Source organism: Suncus etruscus, chromosome 10 (assembly GCF_024139225.1).
Source record: "Suncus etruscus isolate mSunEtr1 chromosome 10, mSunEtr1.pri.cur, whole genome shotgun sequence".
In the NCBI taxonomy this organism is placed as follows: Eukaryota; Metazoa; Chordata; class Mammalia; order Eulipotyphla; family Soricidae; genus Suncus; species Suncus etruscus.
In genome coordinates, this window is record NC_064857.1 from 101,003,002 (window position 1) to 101,027,367 (window position 24,366).

The 24,366-nt window shown below is 43.9% G+C and overlaps 2 protein-coding genes and 1 non-coding gene across 3 annotated transcripts in view; 1 reads left to right on the top strand and 2 right to left on the bottom strand.

Annotated features, from left to right (window-relative positions):
• The window catches only part of TAX1BP1 (Tax1 binding protein 1), a 56,203-nt gene extending 49,389 nt beyond the window's left edge, over window positions 1–6,814 (top strand). Inside the window, exons 15-16 of the mRNA XM_049782012.1 lie at window positions 5,263–5,345; window positions 5,855–6,814. Of these exons, the coding sequence (XP_049637969.1) occupies window positions 5,263–5,345; window positions 5,855–6,053 (282 nt within the window). The 3' untranslated portion in view covers window positions 6,054–6,814. The remainder of the gene's footprint in view (window positions 1–5,262; window positions 5,346–5,854) is intronic.
• Window positions 6,815–9,844: 3,030 nt separating this feature from the next.
• JAZF1 (JAZF zinc finger 1) overlaps window positions 9,845–24,366 on the bottom strand; it is a 354,408-nt gene continuing 339,886 nt past the window's right edge. The window contains exons 4-5 of the mRNA XM_049782007.1: window positions 18,204–18,373; window positions 9,845–10,319 (exon numbers count right to left, since the gene is read on the bottom strand). Coding sequence (XP_049637964.1) covers window positions 10,143–10,319; window positions 18,204–18,373 — 347 coding nt within the window. The 3' untranslated portion in view covers window positions 9,845–10,142. The remainder of the gene's footprint in view (window positions 10,320–18,203; window positions 18,374–24,366) is intronic.
• On the bottom strand, window positions 17,350–17,456 carry LOC126021780 (U6 spliceosomal RNA). The gene has a single exon (XR_007500247.1). It is a non-coding gene; the product is annotated as a U6 spliceosomal RNA (small nuclear RNA).

The following is a 24,366-nucleotide window of genomic DNA, read 5'->3' on the forward strand; positions in this document are numbered from 1 at the left end:
GCAAATTAAAACAAGTGCAAGTTTTCAATTTGATCTTTCTTGTTATTTATTCAGAATACTGTGTTGTCAAGTACTATGCATATACTGTACTACTGTATACAGTACATGCAATTCCTCACTCATCGACCAATTCGCTTAACGATCAAGTCTTTGAAGCGGAACTTGATCGTTAAGCGAGGAGTATCTGTATTCAAATCATTTGGCTATTTTATTTCCCAAGTAGTGGTCAGGGAGTGTGGTTGGGGCACAGGGCGATTCCTGGGTAATAATTCTGTCCATTACTGCCCCGGCCCAGCCACTGTTAGGGGCTGCCAGGGTTACATTTGGGGTCAGTGCCAGGAATTGGCCCTAGAGCCTCCCTCCCATGTTCCAGGTTTGCTTTCCAGCCCTTGGAACTCCAATTAAAATTTTTAAATTTTTTTTCGTGGTGTTAAGGTTTTAGCCCAGGGCCTTGCACATGTAAAACTCAAGAACTATACTGCTAAGTTCCATCTCTGGCTTCCTTTGGCCATTTGTTAAGTTGATTTGTGTCTCTTCTCAAGATAATTATAGGAGTATTTCATGTCCTTCTGTGATTGTCCTTGGATAAAGTATCATTTGCAACCCAGATTAACTGTAACTGAAATTTAATCATATTTGGATTTTGCCCTTCACCCCCAGAAATAGTTCTCTAAGGAAGGTTAACAGGATTCACCTATGATTTCTTCTAGGACTTTAATTATTCTAGCTCTTTTATGTCTTTTATCTATTTTGAGATAATTTTTGAAGTGGAGAAAAGAATATTTGAAAAGCAATGTAGATCTTGGAAAATGATTTGCGTTCTGATTTAATTACCTTGATATAGTTCAATTACATTCTTCAGTTGACATGTTTTATGAGAAATGAATGGTAGAACTTAAGTATCCTATAAAAACAGTTGACTGATAATTATGTGGTACAACATTTTGAAAGATAAGGATAAATATTTTCTACTATATTTATTTTATATTTGGACCATGCACAATAGTGATCAGGGGTTAGTCCTGGCTCTGTGCTCAGGTATCACTCCTGCCAGGCTGGGGGGGACCATATGGGTTGCCAGGGGTTGAACTCAGGCTGACTGCCTGCAAAACCAGTGCCCTCCCTACATGCTGTACTATCGCTCCAGCCCCTATTTTCTAACTATTTATATAAAAGTTTAAATGTTGCTTTTGGATCATATAGAGCTCAATTTCCAGTTTTTTGATGAATCTCCATATTGTTTTCCACAAAGGCTGGACTAGACAGCATTCCCACCTGCAGTGAATTGAGAGTTCATTTCTCCCAATATTCCCGCCAGCACTGATTGTTCTTATTCTTTGAGATGTGTGCCGGTCTCTGTAGCGCAGGGGTCTCAAACTCAATTTACCTGGGGGCCGCAGGAGTCAAAGTTGGGGTAAGGCTTTTGCTTACTGAATATTTGCAATAAAAAATCGCATCAGTAAGAAAAAAAATTGCAAAAAAAAAATCGCATTAAACATTTGCATACCCCGAACAGAACTGCTCGGGGTATGTGAATATTTAATGTGTTTTTTTTTCTTACTAATGCGATTTTTATTGCGATTATTTGGTAAGCGAATAATTGCAAATACTGCGATATTTGAAAGCTGGCCTCAGGCCACAAAAAGTTGTACTGAGGGCCGCAAACGGCCCGTGGTCTGCGAGTTTGAGGCCCCTGCTGTAGCTTGAGATGGTACCTCATTATTTCTTTTGGTCACACCCAGTGACACTAGGGGTTAGTCCTGGCTATGTGCTCAGAAACCGCTCCTGGCTTGGGGGACCATAAGGGATGCCGGGGGATCAAACCGTGGTCCGTCCTAGGTTAGTGCGTGCAGGCAAATGCTCTACCACTTGCGCCACTGTTCTGGCCCTCCCCCCATTGTTGTTTTGATTTGCAACTCCCTGATGATTAATGATGTGGAACATTTTTTCATGTCTTTTGGCCATTTGTATTTCTTCTTTGAGGAAGTGTCTGTTCATTTGTTCTCCCTATTTTGTAATGGGGTTAGATGTATTTTTCATGTTAAGTTCTGTCAGTACTTTGAATATCTTAGATATTAGCTCCTTATCTGATGGGCTTTGGGTGAATAGTCTCCCATTCTGTGGGTGGCCTTTGTATCCTCGTCACTGTTTCCTTTGAGGTGCAGAAGCTTCTCAGCTTAATATAGTCCCATCTGTTTATCTCCGCTTCCACTTGCTTGGAGAGAGTTGTTTCCTCCTTGAAGATGCCGTTAATCTCAATATCATGAAGTTTTATCTACATTTTGTTCTACATACCTTATGCTTTCAGTTCTGATAGCAAGGTCTTTAATCTATTTGGATTTGACCTTTATGCCGGCATTAGATGGAGGCCTGAGCCCACTTTTTTGCATGTGGCCGATCAGTTGTCTCAACACCACTTGTTGAAGTGGCTTTCCTTGCCCCTTTATCAAAGATTGATTGATTGTATGTCTGGGGAACATTCTGTGAATACTCAAGTCTATTCCACTGATCTGAGGGTCTATATTTATTCCAATACCATGCTGTTTTAATGACTATTACTTTGTAATACAGTTTAAAGTTGGGGAAAGTGATGCCTCCCATATTTTTTTCCCTAAGGGTTGCTTTAACTATTTGTGGGTGTTTATTGTTCCAAATTAATTTCTGGAGTGTTTGATCTACTTATTTGAAGAATGTCATGGATACCCTTAGGGGAATTACATTAAATCTTACAAAGCTCTGGGGAGTATTGCCATTTTAATGATGTTAATCCTCCCAATCCATGAGCAGGGGTATGTGTCTCCATTTTCTTGTGTCCTCTTCAATTTCTTGAAGCAGTGTTTTGTATTATTTTTGTATAGGTCCTTCACCTCTTTAGTTAAGTTGACTCCAAGGTATTTGAGTTAGTGTGGCACTAATGTGAATGGAATTGCTTTTTGATACCCTAGGAACATAAAAACAATACAAATATGCCTTCTTTACACCTATATTTATTGCAGCACTATTCCCACTAGTCAGAATCTGGAAACAAACCAGATACCCTTCAACAGATGAATGGCTAAAGAAACTGGTACATATACACAGTGGAATACTATGTAGCTGTCAGGAGAGATGAAGTCATGAATTTTTCCTATACATGAATGAACATGGAAACTATTATGCTGAGTGAAATAAGTCAGAGGGAGAGAGATAGACACAGAATAGTCTCACTCATCTATGGATTTTAAGAAAAATAAAAGACATTATTGTAAAAATACCCGGAAACAATAGACATGAGGGCTGGAAGCTGTCCACGAGATGTAGCTTACCATAAATAGTGTGGTGAGTGCAGTTAGAGAAAAAATTACACTAGCAACTATCATGTTAATGACTGAGAGAAGTAGAATGCCTGTCATGAATACAGGCAGGGATTTGGGGAGGAGGGTTGGGGGGTGGGCATTGATGATGGGACTGTTGCACTGAAGGGTATTTTTTTGATGACTGAAACCCAATTACAAACATGTTTATAATCATGGCGCTTAAATAAAGATATTACTATATTTTAAAAGAAGTTCTCCATATCACTAATTATCAGGGAGATGCAAATAAAAAAATGTTGCGTTTGGGGCCGGAGAGATAGCATGGAGGTGTAAGGCATTTGCCTTGCATGCAGGAGGATGGTGGTTCGAATCCCGGCATCACATATGTTCCCCCAAGTGTAGAGCCAGGAGTAACCCCTGAGCGCTACTGGGAGAGATGAAGTCAAATGTTGCTTTTGATTTTAGCAAGTAGTTTTAAGTTTATTAAAAGTTTTGTTGAGTTGTGGACTTTTGGATCCTTGAGATTTACTAAATTACTGACTATTTCAGTGTTTCAATTAATAATTGAATTTACAAAAGTAAATTACTGTATAGTTTTGGAAATGCTGTTTATGTATAGTTTCATTTTCTGCTTCCTGTAATTCATGATAGATTTATTGGTTTCTGAATGTATATTGTTTGTCATGATTGCATATTTAAATTATAGAATACATAATAAATTTTAGTATTTTATGGACTGGGGATTTGGCTCAGCATGAAACCTCATGCGTTGCATGCATGAATCCCAAGTTACATCTCCAGCACCCCACAAGTGTCCCCCCAAATTGTTTTCCGCCAGTGATAGATATAGTACAGAGGAAAAGTTACTTGTCTCACATCTTGCCCACTCTAGTTTAAAACCTTGGCATCACACATGGTCCCGGAATACCACCAAGAATCATTTTACGTGTATAGTTCTGTAAAGTTCTGTAGTTCACATCACTGTGCTTCAGCAGAACTGCTCACATTGCAAAACTGCAATTGTTTATCCATGAAACAACTTCCCGTCATCCTTAGCACTTCCATGCTAGTGAGGCTACTTAACATAAATTCACAAAAGCTTGTTGATCTCTCTCACTCATACCTAGTCAGGTCTAGTATATTTTAGGCCAGCGAATACAGCTTTGTAAATCAAGAATGTAAGACTTAAGTTTGTTGTGAAATACTTAAAATTCTTGGTTTATGTAAAAATTAAACGATAAATAGGAGTTACCACACACACACACACACACACACACCCCTCCCCAGTGCCATCCCATTACCCTAATTCATAGGAGTTAACTCTCTCTCTCTCTCCCCCTCTCTCTCTTCTCTCTCTCTCCTCTCCCTCCTCTCTCCCTCCTCTCTCTCTCTCTCTCTCTCTCTCTCTCTCTCTCTCTCTCTCTCTCTCTCTCTCTCTCTCTCTCTCTCTCTCTCTCTCTCTCTCCCTCCCTCCCTCCCCAGTGCCATCCCATTACCCTAATTCCCTTTATCCTCTCCTCACCCAGTTCCTGCTTGTGTCCTCGTTCTCAAAAGCACAGGAGTTAGTTTTGTGCTTCCCAATTCTTTTAGTTATATGCCACATATGAGTAAAACCAGTTATTGTCATTCACTTCTTTTTTATTTCATTTAGTATGATCACATCACATTACAAAGAGCAAAGCTTCTTTTATTTTTGTAGTATTCCACTGAGCATGTCGGTTACACCAGCTGCTTTCTTTGTAAAGACATTTGTCAGTGGGTACCAAGGTTGACTCAGGTTTTGGCAGTTCTGGACAATGGTGCTCTAGAGCATAGGGTACAAATAATCTTTTGAATTTGTGTTTTCATATAAGAAGTAGCCTAATTTGTGAAAAACCTTAATTCCTTTGTGTGTGTATGAATTAAAACGTTTTGGGTTTCTTTGTTTTACTTTTCTCAAACGTTATCACATTTTTTATTTACCTAGGAAAATGAGAGTGTGCCCGTTGCTCTTGACCCTCCGGATCAGCATTTACGTGGTCATGGAACAGGCTTTTGCTTTGATTCCAGGTAATTTTTCTTTATTCTAGAATTGGATACTGTAGACTAGTTTCCTGAAAACTTGTTGGAAATGCAAATTATCAGGGTTCACCCTTCAACCCTCTGAACTCTAGTGGGGCCTAGCAACAGGTGTTTTAACAAACCCTCCAGGTGATTCTTGTATGTCAAGTATTACACAGTCCTTGTGAGCCAGTGCTACTGAACCCGTTTTGGGCGCTAAATGTTTGTCATCTTTGTAGTGTCACTGGAGGTACTTTCTGTTCCAATTGAACAGTTCTTGTCCCTAAGCCTTAGTTCATTAGCAATTCTGAGTTTTAATGAAAAAAAAAAAATCCAACCTCTTTCTAAATGTTCTGACACAATTGCTTGTGGAAGGACTGTGAGGGCTTTCAAGGCCAGCTTCTTACTATGAAGATGCATTTAGGGTGATGATTATAAACTTGTCCTATCCTGAAAATTAGCTCACTTTAAAGTTTAATGGACAGACTGTGATATTCCCATTTTCCTATCTCTTCAAGCTTCGATCACAAGAAGTGTCCCCTCTGTGAATTGATGTTCCCTCCCAACTATGATCAGAGCAAGTTTGAAGAACATGTTGAGAGCCACTGGAAGGTGTGTCCGATGTGCAGCGAGCAATTTCCTCCTGACTATGACCAGCAGGGATTTGAGAGGCATGTGCAGACCCATTTTGATCAGAATGTTCTAAATTTTGACTAGTTTTTTTGAGCTGAGAGTTTTGCAGGTAATGAGAACACCTTAAGTAGACAAGCAAGGAGACCAGGGTGTTGCTTTCCTGAACTTTCTTGTACTTTTCTGACCAAGAGCTAGTTTGAGTTTGGTGATACTAGGGTCAGAGTAAATCTTTGTCTTATTAGTAAATATAATTTAACTTCTGTTAAACTTAACTCCTTTAAGGAAAGAAGCTTTTTGTGTGTTTGTATCTTTATTTATTCCTTAATTTGCAAGATGATATGACTAAAGGAAACGGATTATTTTGATGTGGCACACTGAAAAAAGAGTATGTTATTAGCAGAATTTCTGCAACTTTCTGTTTGCCTTTTTCATTGAGTGTGACTACTAAAATTCTGTAATAAAAGGAATGTATCCTAACAGATTTGAAAAGTAATTCTTTGAATATAGAAGTTTCTATAACTTAGCCCATGCAATCAATGCTCTTTTAACCTTTGGAAATGGGGAATAAGATTCTTTCCTTGCAGTGTAGCAACTATCATCATATCTAAAATGTTTGCTTTAGGAATAGAAGGCTTATTTTGCAGATATTATGACAAAAATATGTAGAATAATGTGAATGATTATTTTTAAGGCATCTTGAAATCATAGCTAAAGGAGAAAATGGAACAAGATATGTTAGTACTATTGCTTTACATCTGTCATAAAATCACACAAGATGTATCTATATCACATTTTGCTGATGACATTTTTCATAAGTGATTAAACATTTAATGCATAAACTCAAATGAAGTAATGTGTGTGTTCTAGCTCTGCTATATACTGCTCTCAACATTACAGAGGACACAGTTCTGGAGTTGTCTAATTTCATGACTCAGGTTTTTCATTGTGTAGTATCTTGAGTTTTGGGTATCTTTTTGTTGTTGTTCTTGGCCTTTATCATTTCTGAATTGAATTTCTCTTCCTTAGAATATGAAAGGTGTTGATATTTTTGGGGGGCTGCCTTTGTAGTTATCAAATATTTATAAATTTGTCTTAAGTAAACCAGCTGTCCCAGATGGTCCCCTAACATTTGTAATGGTAGCATTTTGGGTTCTATATAGGAACTATATGCACATCACAAGACTTGCATTTGTTTCTAGGAATAGAATTTGTGTGTTGTTAACCTTTGAAGAACTTTGAATCTAAGGTCAAACCGTATTAGGCGTATCTCTGACAGCATATATTGAACACGGCAGACTCGAAGGCTATAAAATTGACGACTCTTTCATATGTTAGGGATTTTGGTTAAGGTACTCTTCTTGCACAGGGTTGACCCTGGTTCTATCTCTGATATCTCAAATGGTCCTCCAAGAGTGATCCCTGCAAATAATGGAGTGTGGCCCCAAACCACTAAAACAAAAAATGAGACTCAAAGTTTTAGCTTTGGGGTAGATTATGTCCATTATTAATTATGGGCCACACTAACCTATGTACCCTTCAACCTTTATAAAGTACCACATTACCAGTGAAATGAGATTGTTCATCTTACTACTCTAACGCTTAACTGTTTGTGGGGGTTTGAGTGTTTTTTAGGGCAATACTCCTGTCTCTCTGCTTGGGGTCACTTCTGGTAGTCAGGATGGGAGCAGAGAAGATGCTGGGAATGACACTAAATTCTCAACCTGTGAGTTATCTTCTCCATCCCTAAAATCTATAGAGGAATTTTTGGACCTATACATAGAGTTTGTCATTGATAGGTAAGCCAAACAATCCAAGTAAAACATCCAGGAATAACTGAATTCTTGGGGGTGGCCTGGAGGGAATCTACCATATAGTAGGAGGGAGACACCAAATGTGGAGACAGTCCTTTCTGTGTGTACATGATACTGGTCTTAACAGACACTCATCAAAATAAAGAGCCAAGTTTATTTTGGGTCAGAGGCAGTTTATTTTAAAATGGGATTTCATTTACATGTGTAAGCAGCTTTTCTTGACAGGAATTTTGATTCATTAATTTGTCTTCAGTTTTAAAACAAACCTCTGTGGCTTTCCGACTTAACGTGCTCTGTCCCCAACAAAACATATGAAAATATAATTTAAAGCACAGTTTTCACAGACACAGTACATTACATTCACTATACACAGTATAACAAAATATTCCCATCCTTACCTGTTTAGTTATTAATACTGTCACAATGGATAAGTCAATAGAAATTGGAATTTGTTTTATAGTTTAAAGAAATAGAACATGCACATGACTATTTTATGACTGTTTGTTTAGCTGTTGAACTACTGATCCAGCCTGCAGTTTCTTGCACTAGAAAGAGCAAAGCTAAATAATAATTGCTGGCCTAAGGAATTTTTGGTCAATTGTAGGTAGATATGAAATAGCCAAGTGGGGCCTTCTTATGCACCGACTAGTTACTTCTCGTGTCTGGATCTCCCTTTGAAACATTTAACACTGTGTACTCAGGACCAAGACGATTCTTCCCAGATCTGAGGAAAATTTTTTGAGGGCAGTGTCTATAATAAATACTTGGTAATCTCTCATTATGAGGGATTCACAACTTAAGAATATACAAGCCACCCATTTGGCTAACAGAATTTTCATTCTTGGAAAATGTTGAAAATCTGAGGGAGGGACACGTGCTTCCCAGCTGGGAGACATTTGGAAAATGGGAACATGGAAAGAAAGGATTTTATAAGTAATTCACATTGGCTTTCACCAGTTTTGTGGGCAGTTAGTCATCTCAAAGTAATTTTTATTGCATAATTCGGCAATTGGTAAACTCATGTTTAAGAAATAGCACTTGGGAGAAAAGAACACTCAAGGCATGATGGTATCAGTGAGAAAACTCCAGGAATGGTCCAGGCGTGGTTACTCTCAGGTCATCTCATCTATCAGTCACTCTTTGACCACCGACTGCAAGAAGCACTTAATTGTCAATAAGGCTCAATTTCTTATTTCAGCAAAATGTTTTATAAAGCTAAACAGACATTCCAGCGGGAATACAGACATCGCTAATGTGGTGAAAGTGCCTTTTAAAAAGTCTAAAAACACAATGAGCATGAGAGAGGCAACAGGGGTCTTAACAAAAATGTTCCCAGGTAAAATTTCACTTCTGATTTGCAACCGCATAGGGTTTTAGGGCAGTGGTTGCAAGAATTGGCAACACACAAAATATTAAATCTGTTGGCAATAGAGAACTACAAAGTGCTTTAAAGCTTCACCTGAAGATGAAGAGAACTCAAGTTCACACATACAAATTTGCACTTAAATATTTCAAAGTGTTTCTGAACAGATTTCAGGGAAAAGTACTTCATTAAACTGTTATCTTGGTCCACAAATATCAGTAGGCAGAAATTGAATCCCTTGCACCCAGCAGGCACTCGATGAACGTATGAATAGAGCGAACTGAACAAACTATTCCGTACAAAAATGCCACTTTTAACACTAAAAACAATCGGTAAGTCAAATGGCAAGATTTTCAGGTTTTTCTTAAAGGGCAAAAAGATTCGCTGCAAGATAATATAAAACACAGAAAGCACACCTTTTATGTATGTTATTTAAATATGAAAATACTTTTAGCATATTATGTTAAACATTCTTATTTATATTTCCATTACCTAAAGTCTTTCTACTCACAAATACTAACTCCATTATGTAAGGCATGGTAACCAGTTTGATAATGAAGGTATTATTTTGGTTTTGAACATAGTGAGTTGATGTGTTGAATACTTCAATCACATTACAATCTTAGGAAGGAAAATGTCAGTGCCAGCCCCGCCTCCCTCCCTCCCCCAAGTTGAGATCAATGCAATACAACTAAACAATATGCAACATGCCCTCACTTTTATTTTGTTTGGGGGGAAATGTGCTGAAGAACCTAGAGCTTTGTTTGTTTGTTTAGCACCTTATATCAAAGTAATGAAAATGGGGATGATGGTGACATGTGCAAATGTACAAAATCATTAACTCTACAAAGATACATCATTCCAAAATTACAGAAAAAATTTAAAGCATGCATTTAATTCTTTAAAGGGTTGCTGAATGCTTCCCCTGAAAAAAAGGTGGCTGTTTTCAAAATCAGCAACTGCTGGTGAGGATTTCTGGGCACAGTTATGACCAGCATGTTATTGCTGCATCTTCCTGATAATCTCAGCCGACACCGGGGGATGGAAATTGATTGTGTGGTGCCGCAGGCCCTGAGCTGTCTTGTAACTCTTCCCACACCGACATTTGAATGGTTTGCGGACACGAATCTGTGTTCTGTGACCATTCTTAGCGTGGTACTTGATGCCATTCACATTCTGTGAAGAAGACAAATCATACCCATTAGATGGACTCACATAACGCTATGCCTGGCAGGCAGGGGCAGCCCCAGTGCAGGTGAGCTCTGCAGCGGCTCTTTACTAAAAAGGCTTTGTGGAGACTCCAGACCGGGTCGTCATGGGCTGAGCACTGCATAAGGCTCACTCAAGGACATTGCAAATTAGGCTCAATGTTCTAAAACTGAAAGACCTGACTTTGGTTGCCTGTAAAATAGGTAGTTAAGAATGGCCGACAGGTGGCATTCAGTTCCTTCCTGCTTTGGGCGCTTTGTTTCCTTTCAGTCTTTTACCCCCAGCTCTGAGGTGTGTCAATAATCCATAAATAATCTCGAGATGGCCAGCGAATATTTTTCTAAACAAAGCACATTGGGGCAGTGGTGACAAGACCGCATGTTTCTGATGAAGAAACTCAGCTCTTCACTGCTTCTTGACAACTGGCTTGTTTCAGCCTTGCCTAAAGCTTTGTCTATGCTCTCTTAAGTGAGCTCATGTCTTTGATGTCTCTCTTTCTGTGGGAGCCACTTGTCTGAAGCTGCCCTGGCAGAGGGTGAAAGCATTTGTGAGTCTGAGGCCCACAGCAACAGAACTCCAAATTTCAAACTGGCCTCCACATTCTAAGTGATGCAGATAGGGAGTGCCAGAATGCTTTCTGGACCACAGTTTTCTTTTTTCATTTTTGGGTTTTTGGGCCACACCAAGTGGCACTTGGGTTACTTACTGGCTTTATGCTCAGAAATCACTCCTGGTAGACTCAAGGGACCATATGATGCTAGGGATTGAATCCAGGTCTGCTGCACGCAAAGCAAACACTACCTGCTATTCTATACTCTGGTCCCTGGGTTTTGTGGCTTTTGTTTTTGGGTGTGTGTGTGTGGGGGGGGGATGTCACACCATTGATGCTCAGTACTTAATACTGACTCTGCATGCAGGAATCACTCCTTGTCAGGACTCAGGGGCCATATCACAAGGCAAACACGTTACCTGCTGTAGTAATGCTCTGGCCTGCTTTGTGAGTTTCTATACATTGTTTTGCTAGCTCATGAGAATATTCTGTGATGGCATGTCTAGAATTTCTGAAGAATTTTAATCAGTTGCTACTGTTTACCACCAAGAAAACAGGCTCCTTGAGTAATGGGTGGGGTGAATAACAAGTGCTACTTGAGCCTGGTACTTAATCTCCAAGTCAATATTGTCAGATCCAGGAGTCAGGGAAAGGGGAAGAAGGGCTGGCTTACAGCAGGAAGTCGTTGAGCACATCATTAGAATGGGCAGTTTCCTAAAGTGCTATCTACGCATAGTCCCCACTGAGCTAAATCCCAGGCCCTACAAGGATCCTTCCAAGTCCTCTACATTCTTCACAATGTGGCCCAACTGAGCTCCCAGGACACAGGATGGGAATGTTTTGGCTTCATAAGCCTCGTTCGATGTCTGACACCTAAGTCCTTATAAATGTTCATGAGTGAATGAATTTCTTAAAAGAGATCTCACTATTTCAGTGCTTGAGAGTTGCCAGTAAGTAAATTTAATGACTTTTACAATTCCCTTGTACTTGAACACTTCAAAGGAGCCCTGTAGAAGACGCACTCCTAGATGAACTGAACTCAAGGGTGTCCACTCAGTGGTGAGCAAGCGTCTCTTTGGGATCTGAAGTTTGTCCAGTGAGTGAAAGAAGCATGTGGACAAATAATCTCTTTCCTGAATATCTGGCTCAGCTTTCTACATCTTGGGCTCTTGCCCTTTTTTCTTTCAGTAGGAAGCACTGCCCTCATCATTCAAGAAGTTAGGGGAGAAGAGCTTGTGATGGGGCATGAGGGAGTCAATGAGAAGAATCACACCCATGAAAAGACTTGGATGGACAGATACCCCTATCTGCCAAGGCCTGGCACCTGCCTAAAGAGACCAGCCCTTGTTTGAGTGGCATGTTTCTGCAGAAGCATGTGGGATCCTGGCATCCCACAGAGCCTCAAACCAAGGAATTAGAGAACGAGGGACAATATGGTTGCCAGCTATCCCTATCTACCTTGTCAGAAATTATACCGCAAAGAAATAAAAATATTTGGGCATGTCAGAAAGCATTCTGCAACAGACTTGTTGCTAATTAGGTGAGGGAAAGATGGAAACCAGAAGTGGTTAAAGCCACAAGAGGCCAGTCCTGCAGGAGCCTAGTGAAAGATGTGGGGTTCCCTGGGAGGAGGACAGGCATAAGATTGAAGAGGCTGCAACAGGTGATGGAATGGGTCTGCTCCCATTGGAATATCTGTAGGCTGGTTGGTCCCTTAGACTTCAGTTCTGGCTGTGAAACAGAAACCCACTGTGTATGTCAGTTTCCTTGTTTTGGAAAAGCCAGGATGCCAGTGGTATATTTGGAAAGATTGCATTTTTAAGAGTGGCCAGACACTCCAACCCTATTCATCATCACTCTCTCTCCATTCCAGTAAATTAAGATGTTCCCAAGTATCGGGGGGACACCCTCATCATAAACATTACCCTAAGCAGATCAAGACTTCCCTTGTGTTCATTCACAAATAAGCTCTGGGAACTTCCACTTTTGGGGGAGGGGCGGGGCGGAGATCACACCCACCAGGGCTCAGGGGTTACTACTGGCTCAACGCTCAGAAATCGCTCCTGGCAGGCTCGGGGGACCATATGGGGTGCCGGGATTCGAACCACCGTCCTTCAGCATCTTAAGGCAAACGCCCTACCGCTTCACTATCTCTCCGGCCCCGGAACTTTTCACTTTTTAAGGTGTGAAGAGTTTGAAAACATGGACTTATTGCAGAACCTGAAATGATCATGGAATTTGAAATATTTCAAATATTCTAGGTTACATTAAATGAAAAGCTTCAATCCTCTGGTCTTTAAAAAGAGCAAAGGAAAATGAACTCTTGCGTGGGAAAGCAACGTCACACAGATTTATCCACTGCTCAAGGAGTTTTCGATGTCTACTGCTTTCTTTAGTTCTGTTTCTTGTGAAGGAATGTGCCCAATCTCATATCAAACTGCAATGAACTCTAAAGGAAATCTCATTCCAGTGCCCATATTTCCCTCCAGAATTCTATAATGAAAGTGTTGAAACTAAAAGTACCTGGTATTTACTAACTGGCACAAACCTAGTGATCTTTGAAAAGTCTTAAAAGTTGGCAAGAATTGGGACATTAAGACATCAGAAACTGACTTAAACAGGCCTCCTGCAGGGGCTGCATGTGAAGGAAAATGGGGGCATAGAACGAGGGAAGTAGTGGGTAGGCAGAGATGGCGGGGGGAGTGGAGTGAGGTTGCCTTTGAGTCACTTTTGCAGTACCATCAGGAACTAACTACCACCTGCTGCCTGAGGGAACTGAGTTATTCAAGAGACAAGTTCGAGGCTATTCTCAATATTTCACTCCTGGATGCCAAGATGTTATTTATGGTCTAGTTGCAAAGAAGTCCTACATGTAACATGGTATTAAAATGTTTGAATGTCCATCCATCAAGACAGACCTTAAAAGTATGCTGAGTGAAGTGAGCCAGGAGAGGGACAGACACGGAATGATCTCTTAAAGGCAGAATATAAAGAAATTGGCCAAATATAAAGAATTGGCAGAATAAGTAAAATGCCTAAAGCTGGTCTTCTCTAGGAAGCTTACCGCTGGGGGTGGACCTGGTGGACCAGGACAGTGGATGAAGAGGACACTGGTGGAGGTTGTGGAGTTGGAGTGGTTTATGCATGAAACCCTGCATTAGCAGGTTTGTAAACCAGGGTGCCTAAAATGTTAAAAACAAGACAAAAACTAGCAGTTTCTTGGGAGCCTGAAGTTCATAAAGGAGAGGTTGCCATTGCCTGGAGTGAAGGCTGAAGGCATGTTAGGGCTGTAAGTGAAGGTGCTGGCAGCATCGGGAGTCAGCCATCAGCCCCAGCTGGTAACCCCCAATCCACTGGCTATGCAGCTCTTAGAATCCTAAAGTGAGTCAAGCCAGACCCCCCTCTCCCCTCAGTCTGTTTTCAGAGTAGATAATTATAGAAACTTAGAACATGCAGAAGATTTTGGGAAAAAATCCTTAATATTTGAGGTGATTCTCATCTTCTATGAATACATGAGTCTGGACTATTTATTTCCTTATAGTCTGAAAGAGTGGCATGAATGGAAAACATCTCTTCCAGCGCCCCCTACTGTTAGAAACTCAGAATTCCCAATTTCTACGTAATGCTCATCCTGGGAAAACTATTCCTATGATGTGCTTAGGATCTGTCACTGGATGGTACTGGGAATATGGGTTATTTTTTTTTAAGTTCTAATTATTCACAGAGAGTCATTTAGCCAGAAAGTTGGCCCTGGGACCAATGGGACTGGGGTTGGGGAGGGTCACAGAGGAAAAAAGAAAAGGAGAAGAGAGGAGATAGATTAAGAGAGGAGAGAGGAGGGGGAGAGATTGGAGAGAAAGAGGGACAAGAGACAGATTGGAGTGAAGAGAGGAGAAGAGATTGGAAAGGAGAAGGAGGAGAGATTAGAGAGGAGGAGAGTGGGAGAGGCAGGTTGAAGTGGCCTCAGAAAACAGTAGCCCACCTGGGTATTTGGAATCCTGACCAAACAGGCGCAAAGACCAAAGCTTTGTCCTGTCTCTGGGCCCCTCTGCCTGTGGGGAGGTCAGAGATGCCTGATTCACTGCAGGCAAAGGCAGTATTAGCAGTTGGCAAGTGTAAAGAGAACCTGCCCTGCAGAGGGGTGTTGGCCCTGCCATTTCCTCCTCATTGCCTTAGCTCCTTCAGAGCTGGGCTGTCAGAACTGTGCTAATCTGGAGGCAGCACTATGCTGTGCTGTGCTGGTTGGGGAGTGAGAGGGTCTGGGGCTGAGCTTCCCTATTTTCCTGGGTACCCAGCCTGGGGTGTGAGCCTCTTGCCTCAACTGAGGAGAGGAGAGGAGAGAGAGGATGAGAGAAAGAGGGAGAAGAAGGAGGAGGAGGGGGAGGGAGGGAGGGAGGAGGAAGAACGAGGGAAGAGGAAGAGGGAGGAAAGGGAGAAGGAGGGAGGAAGAGGGAGGTGGAGGGAAGAAAGGGAGGAGGAGAAGAAAAGGAGAGAACCTCTTGCCTCAACTGATGAGAGAGCCCAGAGGCACCAACTGAAGAAGCTGCTGGGACAGGGAAGGACTGGGCCTGGCTAGCAGGTTCCACCTGACTCCCTGCACCCCTGAAACCAGCTACCCTCCCAGATTCGTTCCCACAAGCTGTCCAGAGTCCATGAAGTTGAGAAAACACCAGATTATTTCTGCCTGTTCTGGGCCTGAGGCGACCCAAGTGCAGTGTCGGGTTGAGTTAGAGATGGTGGGATCTGTGGGTCTTTTCCTGGAGGATGAGACAACGGGAACTGGAATCTGAAATCTTTATTTGCCATCACAGGGGAAGTTGCCTCGGACCAGCCCTTGAGTAAATTTATTGATCATCTTTGTGCCCACTGTTCCTAAAGGGTTGCTTTCCTAAGTCCTTGTTCACTTGGTCTGTCAAAACTAGTTCGTGTGACTGACTACACAGATATCACAGCTGCTCGACAATGAGTCCATCTTCTAACCTGCCCCTTGTTGCTGTAAAGCTCTTTCTGCGAGGCCTGTCACCTTATTTCTCTGTTGATAGTCTCACCCGCAGTGGCAGGGGAATAAGAGTTTCACTGTGTCAGGGCCCTGACCCAGATCCCCACAAACCCTGCTGAGGAGAACTGAGGCTGTGCATGTTCATCTCTTATTTCATGACTCCGCCAATGGCAAGTCAAACTTCGCTTGAGGGAATCAAGTCTGTCTTCTGCCATGAGGGGCTCCTGTGGCACTGAAAGGACAGCTGCAGCCAAGGCTGCCCCAATTTGGGCTTTAGGAGAGAAAAGGGTAAAGCAAACACCACCACCTTTGACTTAGCTGCATGAATAAAGTGCTGGAAGTCCAAGAAAAAGAAAAACCAAGAGTAAAAGTCACAGTGGCAAGAAAATAGAAGTGAGAGCGAGTGAGCGAGCAGGAAGAGAACCAGAGCAGAGGTGGGAGAAGGAAAAATCTTTCATGCCCAGAGGAAAGGGTGTAGCCCAGGAGCCATATCACCCAGAGGGGCCCTGGCCAGCTTTGGGGTCTTGGCCAGGCAGAATCACCTTGAAACAACAAAGGACAAACCTGCTCTGTAGCACACAGCTGCCTCACACAGACAAAAGCCAGCAGTTTCTGAGATCTCGAGGGGAGAATCTAGGCAGCAGTGCCCCAACTTACTTTTCCTATTGCTCCACTGTCAGAAAAACCCTCTCAGCGCCTGCTGGGAGATTTCCTTTTTGAAAGGAACAGGGAGTGCCCCCCTCATTGCTCCCCACTACACTGAAGGTGACTCAGCTCCAGAATGATCCACTTGGGAATACACCACTGGCTGATCTAAGGCGAAATCTTGGACCACTTACCTGCTCCATGGTTTCCTGTCTGTAGCAGGTATAAAAAAAGACTAGAACACAGCTTGTGCTCAGAAAGCCTGAAGGCACACTTAGGAGAAGTGCTCATGTTTTGCAGTTTCCCAGTCTTTAAACAATAAGCCGGGCTGGAGCAATAGCACAGCAGGTAAGGAGTTTGCCTTGCATGCAGCCGACCTGGGTTCAATCCTTGGCATTTCATATGGCCCCCAGAGCCTGCAGGGAGTAATTTCTGAGCACAGAGCCAGGAACCAACCAACCAAAAAAACCAGTAAACCTATCTGTTGAGCTGGGGGGGTGTGACTAACATGTAACCAAATGACCAAGTGTGCCAACCTTTTTCTCTCTGACCTGTGGATTTCATTTCATTTATTTATTTTGCTTTTGGGGCATTGATAGTCAGGGCTCTCTCCTGGCTCTGAGCTCAGAAATCATTCTAGCAGAGTTCCGGAAATCCAGATCAGTTATGTGCAAGACAAGCACTTCACCCGCTATATATAGATGTCTGCAGACTTCTTCCTTTTTTTTTTTTTCACCTCTTACCTTTTTTATTCTTTTGGATGGTTTATTTTATTATTTTTATAAATAAATTCTTTAATTGAAAAAAATATGAAATGCTTCATGAATTTGGATGTCATCCTTGTGCGGAGTCTATACTCATCTCTGTCATTCCAATTTTAGTGTATGTGCTGCCTGGTTTCTTTTAACACACCTTTGGATCTCACTTGAACATTGGGTATCTTTTTTGTTTGTTTTGGGGCCACTCCCAGCAGTGCTCAGGGGTTACTCCTGGCTCTGTACTTGCTCAGAAAATGCTCCTGACAGGCTCGGGACCATATGGCAAGCATCGTGGAAGGCAAACGCCCTGCACACTGTGCCATCACTCCAGCCCCCACTGTGGGTGTTTCATTTATTTATGTGTGTTTTATTTATTGAAACAGATGCCCCACCCCTCTACTCAGTGCCTGGTCCCCACAGAGCCTGGCTCCCTGCCCAGGACCTGGGCCTCTTGCTAGAAGGGCTTTGACAGTCACACTGAGTTTAGTGTGAAAACAAGTCTCTCCACTTTCTCATAGCTCAGCCTCAAAGGCTGGGCAAAGGCTTCCATTGCTGGAAGCTGAAGCCCCTCATTTTGCTCTGTGGGTGACTGTGGCATGTCAAACTTTAAAGTAGTCTTCTGGGGAGGGGGACGTTGATGGGCTGGCTCCTAAGATACATCTAAAGAGGAGCCTCGTTTGCTGTTCTTACGGACCCATGATTGGGACATGGATTTGAGGAGCCCTGATGACATGGTGGCCCTGCAAGGTATTTAATCTACGACACCCCCAGCATAGTTTTCTAAAAAGAAGCTCCCCCCTCCCGCCATGCAGCCAGGAATCAGTCACAGCCAGTGCCCGGGTGTGCTTTGTGAGGACCCCACCTTGTCAACCTCTCAAGGGGGGAAGGTGCCCCTTTACCTTGTATCTCTTCTTACACCCGGGAACCGGGCACGCGAAGGGCTTCTCCTCGCCTCCGTTCATACACATGGAGCTGAGGATGGCTTCCGAGCTGATGGCGCTCTCCGTGGTCCACGACTCGTCGCTGTCCGACTCTTCGAAATCCACCTCCTCCTCATCATACTCGCTGCCTGCAGGGCCAGAGCACAGCACCGAGTGTCGAGAGGGAGCAGAGTAGGCAGCAACACAGGCAAATGCTCCGCAGGGGCACCTAGTTTCCAGGACAGAACTGGGAAGATGGACTCCACCCCACCATGGAAAAGGGCCAAGGCTTCCTCCCAACCTTCGGTGTCTCCAAAGCAGCTAAGCAGGAACTTGAACTTGATGCTGTGGAAGGGTGGTAGGAAGGCTCTGAGGCAAAAAGCAAAATCAACACAGACCCTGTACCCCAGTACACACGTGTATGCATGCACTGTGTCTCATGTTTCAATGCACAGAAATCTGTTCCTGTGCAGAAAAGGCATGGAACAGCCATGGAACCCTAAGGGGTTACATTTATACTACACAGGTATTTGCTTCAGGTCTTTCTCTTTATAGGTTGAGATGGCAGGATCACGGAATTAAAAGAGGCAGCGCCCAGAAAACAGTGAGCAAGAAACATCCAGAAGAAACTCAGAGACAAGGAGTAGATCTGGCATGAAGAAAAGCAATCCTGCCCCACGCTTGTCTCCAAGTCACTACCCCCACCATTCAGCCACTTCTCTCACCCGCTGGGAGGGTTTCCTACCCAGAGAACTCATTTGGGCAAGGGAATCTCTTTTTATTTTTTATTTTAAAAATAAATTATTTAATTGAATCACCATGAGGTACACAGTTATAACAGTTATTCATGATTTTCAATCATACAATGTTCAACACCCTTCAGCAGTGCACATTTCCTATCACTGATGTCCCCAGTTTCCCTCCCGTCCTCTCCCTGCCTTCACCCTGTCTGCTTCTGACAGACCCCTACCCCATTTTTCCCACTGTAGTTTACAGTATTATTACTGAAAGGGTATCATGCATATCACTTTATCTCCTGTCAGCACCCAGTTCTTAACAGGAGTGATCATTTCCAACTCATTATCATAGTGGTCCCTTTCTCTGCCCTTACTGCTCTCACTACTCTTTGTGGCAAATGTCCTACCATGGACTGGTGCTCTTGGCGAGAGGGAATCTATCTGCCCTCACAGGTAAGAACTAGTTTCAAGAATGATTGAGTTGACCCTGGACTTCGGCTCTTGAACACTGCAACCAATAGTTTCTATGTTCTCTCGCCTTTTTTTTTTTTTTTAATGAGGCCTAAAGCCATTTATTTTGAGCTTTAACACAATACAACCCTGAAGGACATAATTCTACTGATCATAAACAGTGTAAAATAATATGTTGACAAGTCCTAATGCATTTACAAGCCCCGTGGAATAAATAGGAATTAAAGCACAACATTAGGGAAGAATTATATGGTAGCAATTACAGTTGTGAAATTCATCCCCCAGGTGTGTCGCTAAATTGCATCAGGAGCCAGCCTAGGTGCTCTCTGGGCCTCACTCCGCTACATCAATTATTTCAACACTTAATATTGGCATTTTTATTGGGTTTCATTTTAATAGGCATTAAAAAGATTGTTTGAAGAGCCAGATGAGCGGGCACAGGGACGCCAGCCTCAGAGGTTAACAGTGAAAAGGATCAGAGAAGGTTAGAAGGGATCTCATCCTCCTAGGCCCCAGAAAGGTTGTGCCCCACACTGAAGCCTGGAGAACATGGGGGGGGGGGGGAAGCAGCTCCCTTTCAGATCCACACAGAAGCTGCATCTAAGAGATGTCATTCTTATTATTTTATTATATTATTATTTTAACTTTTGTTCCATATTGGGGTACTGAATCTGTCTTGGCTGCATTCAAAGCAAGCGGATGCCCATGTCCTTATGGACTGTGGTTTTTCATGGACAAAGCCAGGGATTCTGTTCCCAGCACCCATGAGAAGACAGGGCCAGGATCTGGGGGGAGGTGGGTGAGTATCCCTTTTTCTCATGTTGCTTCTGGGCCCCCAGTGGCAATCACTGTGAAGGGATCGTCTTTCAGGATCTACACCATCAGTGACTGCTGGAATTCAGAATAGCATGCTTGGAAGCTCAGAAGATTCTCTAGCCAGAGGCACCCGCAGAAACACCTCAGCTCCCCCCCCAGGGATTTGGAGGTGCCCTGTTTTTCTGGACCAGAGCCCCAGTTTGGAAAGTTTTGGAGGCAGGAGGCTGGGCGAGGCCTGGATACCATGTCTGAGCACTCCAGCAGGTCTCCAATCTGTTTCTAAGTAGGGCATTGTTTAGGACGTTTTCCTCTTAAACAAATGCCACATGCTGGTGTCCTTTAAATTGCTTGTTAGAAAACTATAAAATGCTATTTTGCAAAGCTCCTCCAGCAGGACTTGAAAGTTAGAATGACTAATTTACCCATCTAATTGGGCTAATTTGTTAACCTGAATACCAAGAACCAAGAAGCATTTACAACTGGGGACTGGGGTGGGTGAATGAGTGGGGAACCTCAGACCCACTGAGGGCTTAATGAAGCCCAGCAGAAGATAAAACTTCAAAACCCCACTGGATCAAAAGGCGCCTGAGCCTGAGGGGCTGTTGAAGTGGGTGCAGTTGCCTGGAAACCATGTGCCAGTGGGGAAGTTGGGGGGTGGTTTATCACCCTACGAAGACTCTTGAGCATAAAAATCAGCTTCATTGCCAGGCCACCCCCTAGCCCTGCACCCGCAGCCCATGACATGAATGATCTCCATTGGGTGGCGACCCAGAAGGACGTGTTGATATTTGATTTTGTCCCATAACAAAGAAGATGTCAATGCATGTCATTCCCTGGGCCAGACAGGATGGCAGACTGTTAAGCAATCTGTTACTAAATAACATTCATTGAATTGAGGGATAGGCCACACCTGGTGGTGCTCAAGGATTTCAGGAGTGACCCTGGCAACACTTAGGTGGTGGTGGGGGTCTGAACTCCCGTCTGCTATATGTGAGGCAAATACTCCCAGTCTGTAGTCCCAGTGGTATTAACTTAAGGCTTGTAGTGAAACAGAGTCTGGAAAGCTTGGGAATCTGCCAGTCTAAATCCAGGAAGGCATCCACCTACTGAAAGGGTGGAGCAAGTCAGAATGACCATCTCACTGACCTATCACAGGGAGTGGCAGGGACCTGTTGGGATCACAGGTTAGGAATCTGTGTGGGCCCTGCCCTCACCACTGAAAGCTGGGTGACTTGAGAGAAGAGGTGTCTCCTCTCTGACTGGAAAGTTGGGGCTAATCATATTGCAAGCTCTGAAGGTCATTATGAAGAACAGTGTACTCCTCCCCACCCCCATGGATGTGGGGATCTAAGGCAGGAACAGAGGCATATAGCCCTGAGCCACATCCCTGACTTTGAATTTTTAGTTTAATTTTGGCGGTAGGCACACCTGGTAACACTCAAGGGTTAATCCTGGCTTTGTGCTCTGGGATCAAACCATAGGAGATGGCGGGGATCAAACCCAGGTCAGCTGCGTGCAAGGAAAGCACTCTATCTGCTGTACGACTGCTCTGGCCCCAGTTTAACTTTGAGGGTTTCATATTTGGTGGTACTCGGGACTTACTATTGGCTCTGTGCTCAGGAATCACTCCTGGTAGTTTTGGGGGGGGACCATTTGAGGTGCTGAGGATCGAGCCAGAGTTGGCCACATCAAGGCAAACCCCTACCCCACTGTACTATGGCACTGCCTAATCCCTAACATTGTAGATGTTTCCTGAGCACTGCAGGGTGTAGACCTCAAATCAAAACAAAGGATTTCACCCCAAAGTGACAAATTGCAGTTGTATGGGTGCAGGAAAAGAAAATTTGTCAGGGCATCACACTCTGCACCCTGAGCTCACTGCCAGCACCCACCCCCCACAGGGCAGGACCGACTCTAGGTGACAGAGGGACTCATCACATTCACTCTAAGGTGGTCAGAGTCCAGTAAGGCTGTGCTGTGATTTGTGGAAGCTGGGCTCCCCAGCAGTGCCAAGACCGCAGGGCAGTCACTGCTATAAGATAAGGCTCAGCTGTGGACTGATGATTTGGGATGCTCAGACCCACGATGCAGATCTGGCAGCAACCGGGCAGCTGTTCTGTGCCTGGGGATTGAACTCAGGACCTCATACTAGCCAGGCAAATGCTCCATACGTCTGTGCATTCTCCTGAGATGAGGCTTGGCTCTCTACTGTAAGAGGTGGGGGAGTTCTTAAAGCAGGAACAGGCACACCTGGGCATTGCTTCCATGATGCCTCACTGAGCCTTACCTGCAGGCCTTGAGAGGCACAACAACCTTCAGGAGGGCCTGGGGGCACCTCTGCCCTAACCAGGTAGTGACTGAGCTCTGTGGCTCTAAGCCCTCACTGACCTGAATCCACAAGTGTTGGTTTCTGCAAAATTTCTAAGCAGGAAAAGCCCTGAAAACATTTCCTCTGTGTACAAGCCATGGTCCCTTATACCTGGCTCGAGGCAAGGGGGAAAGGGTCACAGGGTCAATCTGGGCCAGAGGAGTAGGTAGTGTGGAGGATAGTTAGCTGGTGACTTCCAAGCCCTCCTAGTAAGCTCTCTTGGGGAACTCTCTGCCTTGGAGCCCCAATTCTGCAACCAGGGCATATGCAGGCACATGCAGGCCTACATTCTCCTTATTGTTCTTTAGTCCCCCCTGGTTGGGGCCACACCTAGAAGCTCAATGCTCAGGGAACACTCTGGCTCCACTTAGAGAGTACTTCTGGTACTGCTCAGGGAATACTCCTGACTGCTCAGAAAGCACCTGGCTTCATTCAGGGAGTACTCCTGGGTCTGCTCTGGGAGCACTCCTGACTTCTCAGGGAGGATTCTTATCTCTTCTCAGAGAGCACTCTGACTGTTCAGGGAATAAACCTGGCTCTGCAAGGGATCACTCTAGCTCTGCTCAGGAAGAACTCATTGTGAAACTCAAGGTAAACTCTGCAATGCCTGTTGCATACAAAGCAAGTGCCTCAGCCCCTATACTATCTCCCTAGATTCCTGGATTCTGAGACTCGGGGGGATCACTCCTAATAGTGCTCAGGGGACCCTATGAAGTTCCAGGAATCAAACCCAGGTCAGCTGCATTCAAGCAAGAAACTTACGTGATGTATAATCTCTCAGGCCCTTAGATTCCTTTTTGAAAGTAAAAATTGTATTTCCAGAGAAAAAGAAAGTTCTGTTTAATGAGACCATCTCGGGAACCAGAGAGTTACGAGCTGCTTCTGCCACTGAGGGGGAGCGGCTTCTGTCAGTCTGTCACTCGAGTGAACAGAAGGGAAAGCCAGGGTTCAAGAGAGAAGGAGGGTACCGTGGGTCACCTGGGCACATACAGGCAGGCTGGACGCTGCTCTTTGGTTCGGTGGCACAGGAAGCGAATTCTGCAAACACAGTTGACAGAGGAGGGTGCAGGGCAAAGGAAATTGTATGGAGCAGAGGGTTGCCCCAAGCACCAGCATCTTGGCCCCCTACTCTATGCCAGCATTTCAAATAAGAGCTTATTCCATATTATTCACTCTAGGGGGCCCAGAGCGATAGTGCAGCAGATAAGGCGCTAGTCTTGTATGCAGCCAACTGGGTTTGTTCTCCAGCATGACATATGATGCCCCAAACCCACCAGAATGATCCTGAGTGCAAAGTCAAGACTAAGCCAGGCATGCACACACACCTGCCAAAAAACAACAAACCAAACCACATTGTTCATTTTAAAAGTACTTTCCCAAGGCTCAGGTGAATAAGGCAAGTGAATACGAGCTTGTCCTACCACATGAAAGAACTGATCACCGCTTATCTTTGAGGGGGGGGTCCTAAGTTCCTAATTTCAGTCTCTATTGCTTGGTGTTCCTCACTATAGGGGCCAGGAGGTATAAGATGGGCAGGACAGCTACTCACACTAGTCCCTGAGGGTACTCCAAGAGCTCAGCATTTCCGTTTGAGAAGAGCAAGCTCGCAACTAGGATTTCATGGTGAAACGTCTCCTAGCTGTCAGCAAAGGGGGTGGGAAACCACGGATCTGGTTTGGTGAAGCTAGAAGCAAGGTCAGCTGGAGCTGCTGAGTGTGCACACACATGCCCACATCTACACTGGGAGTGA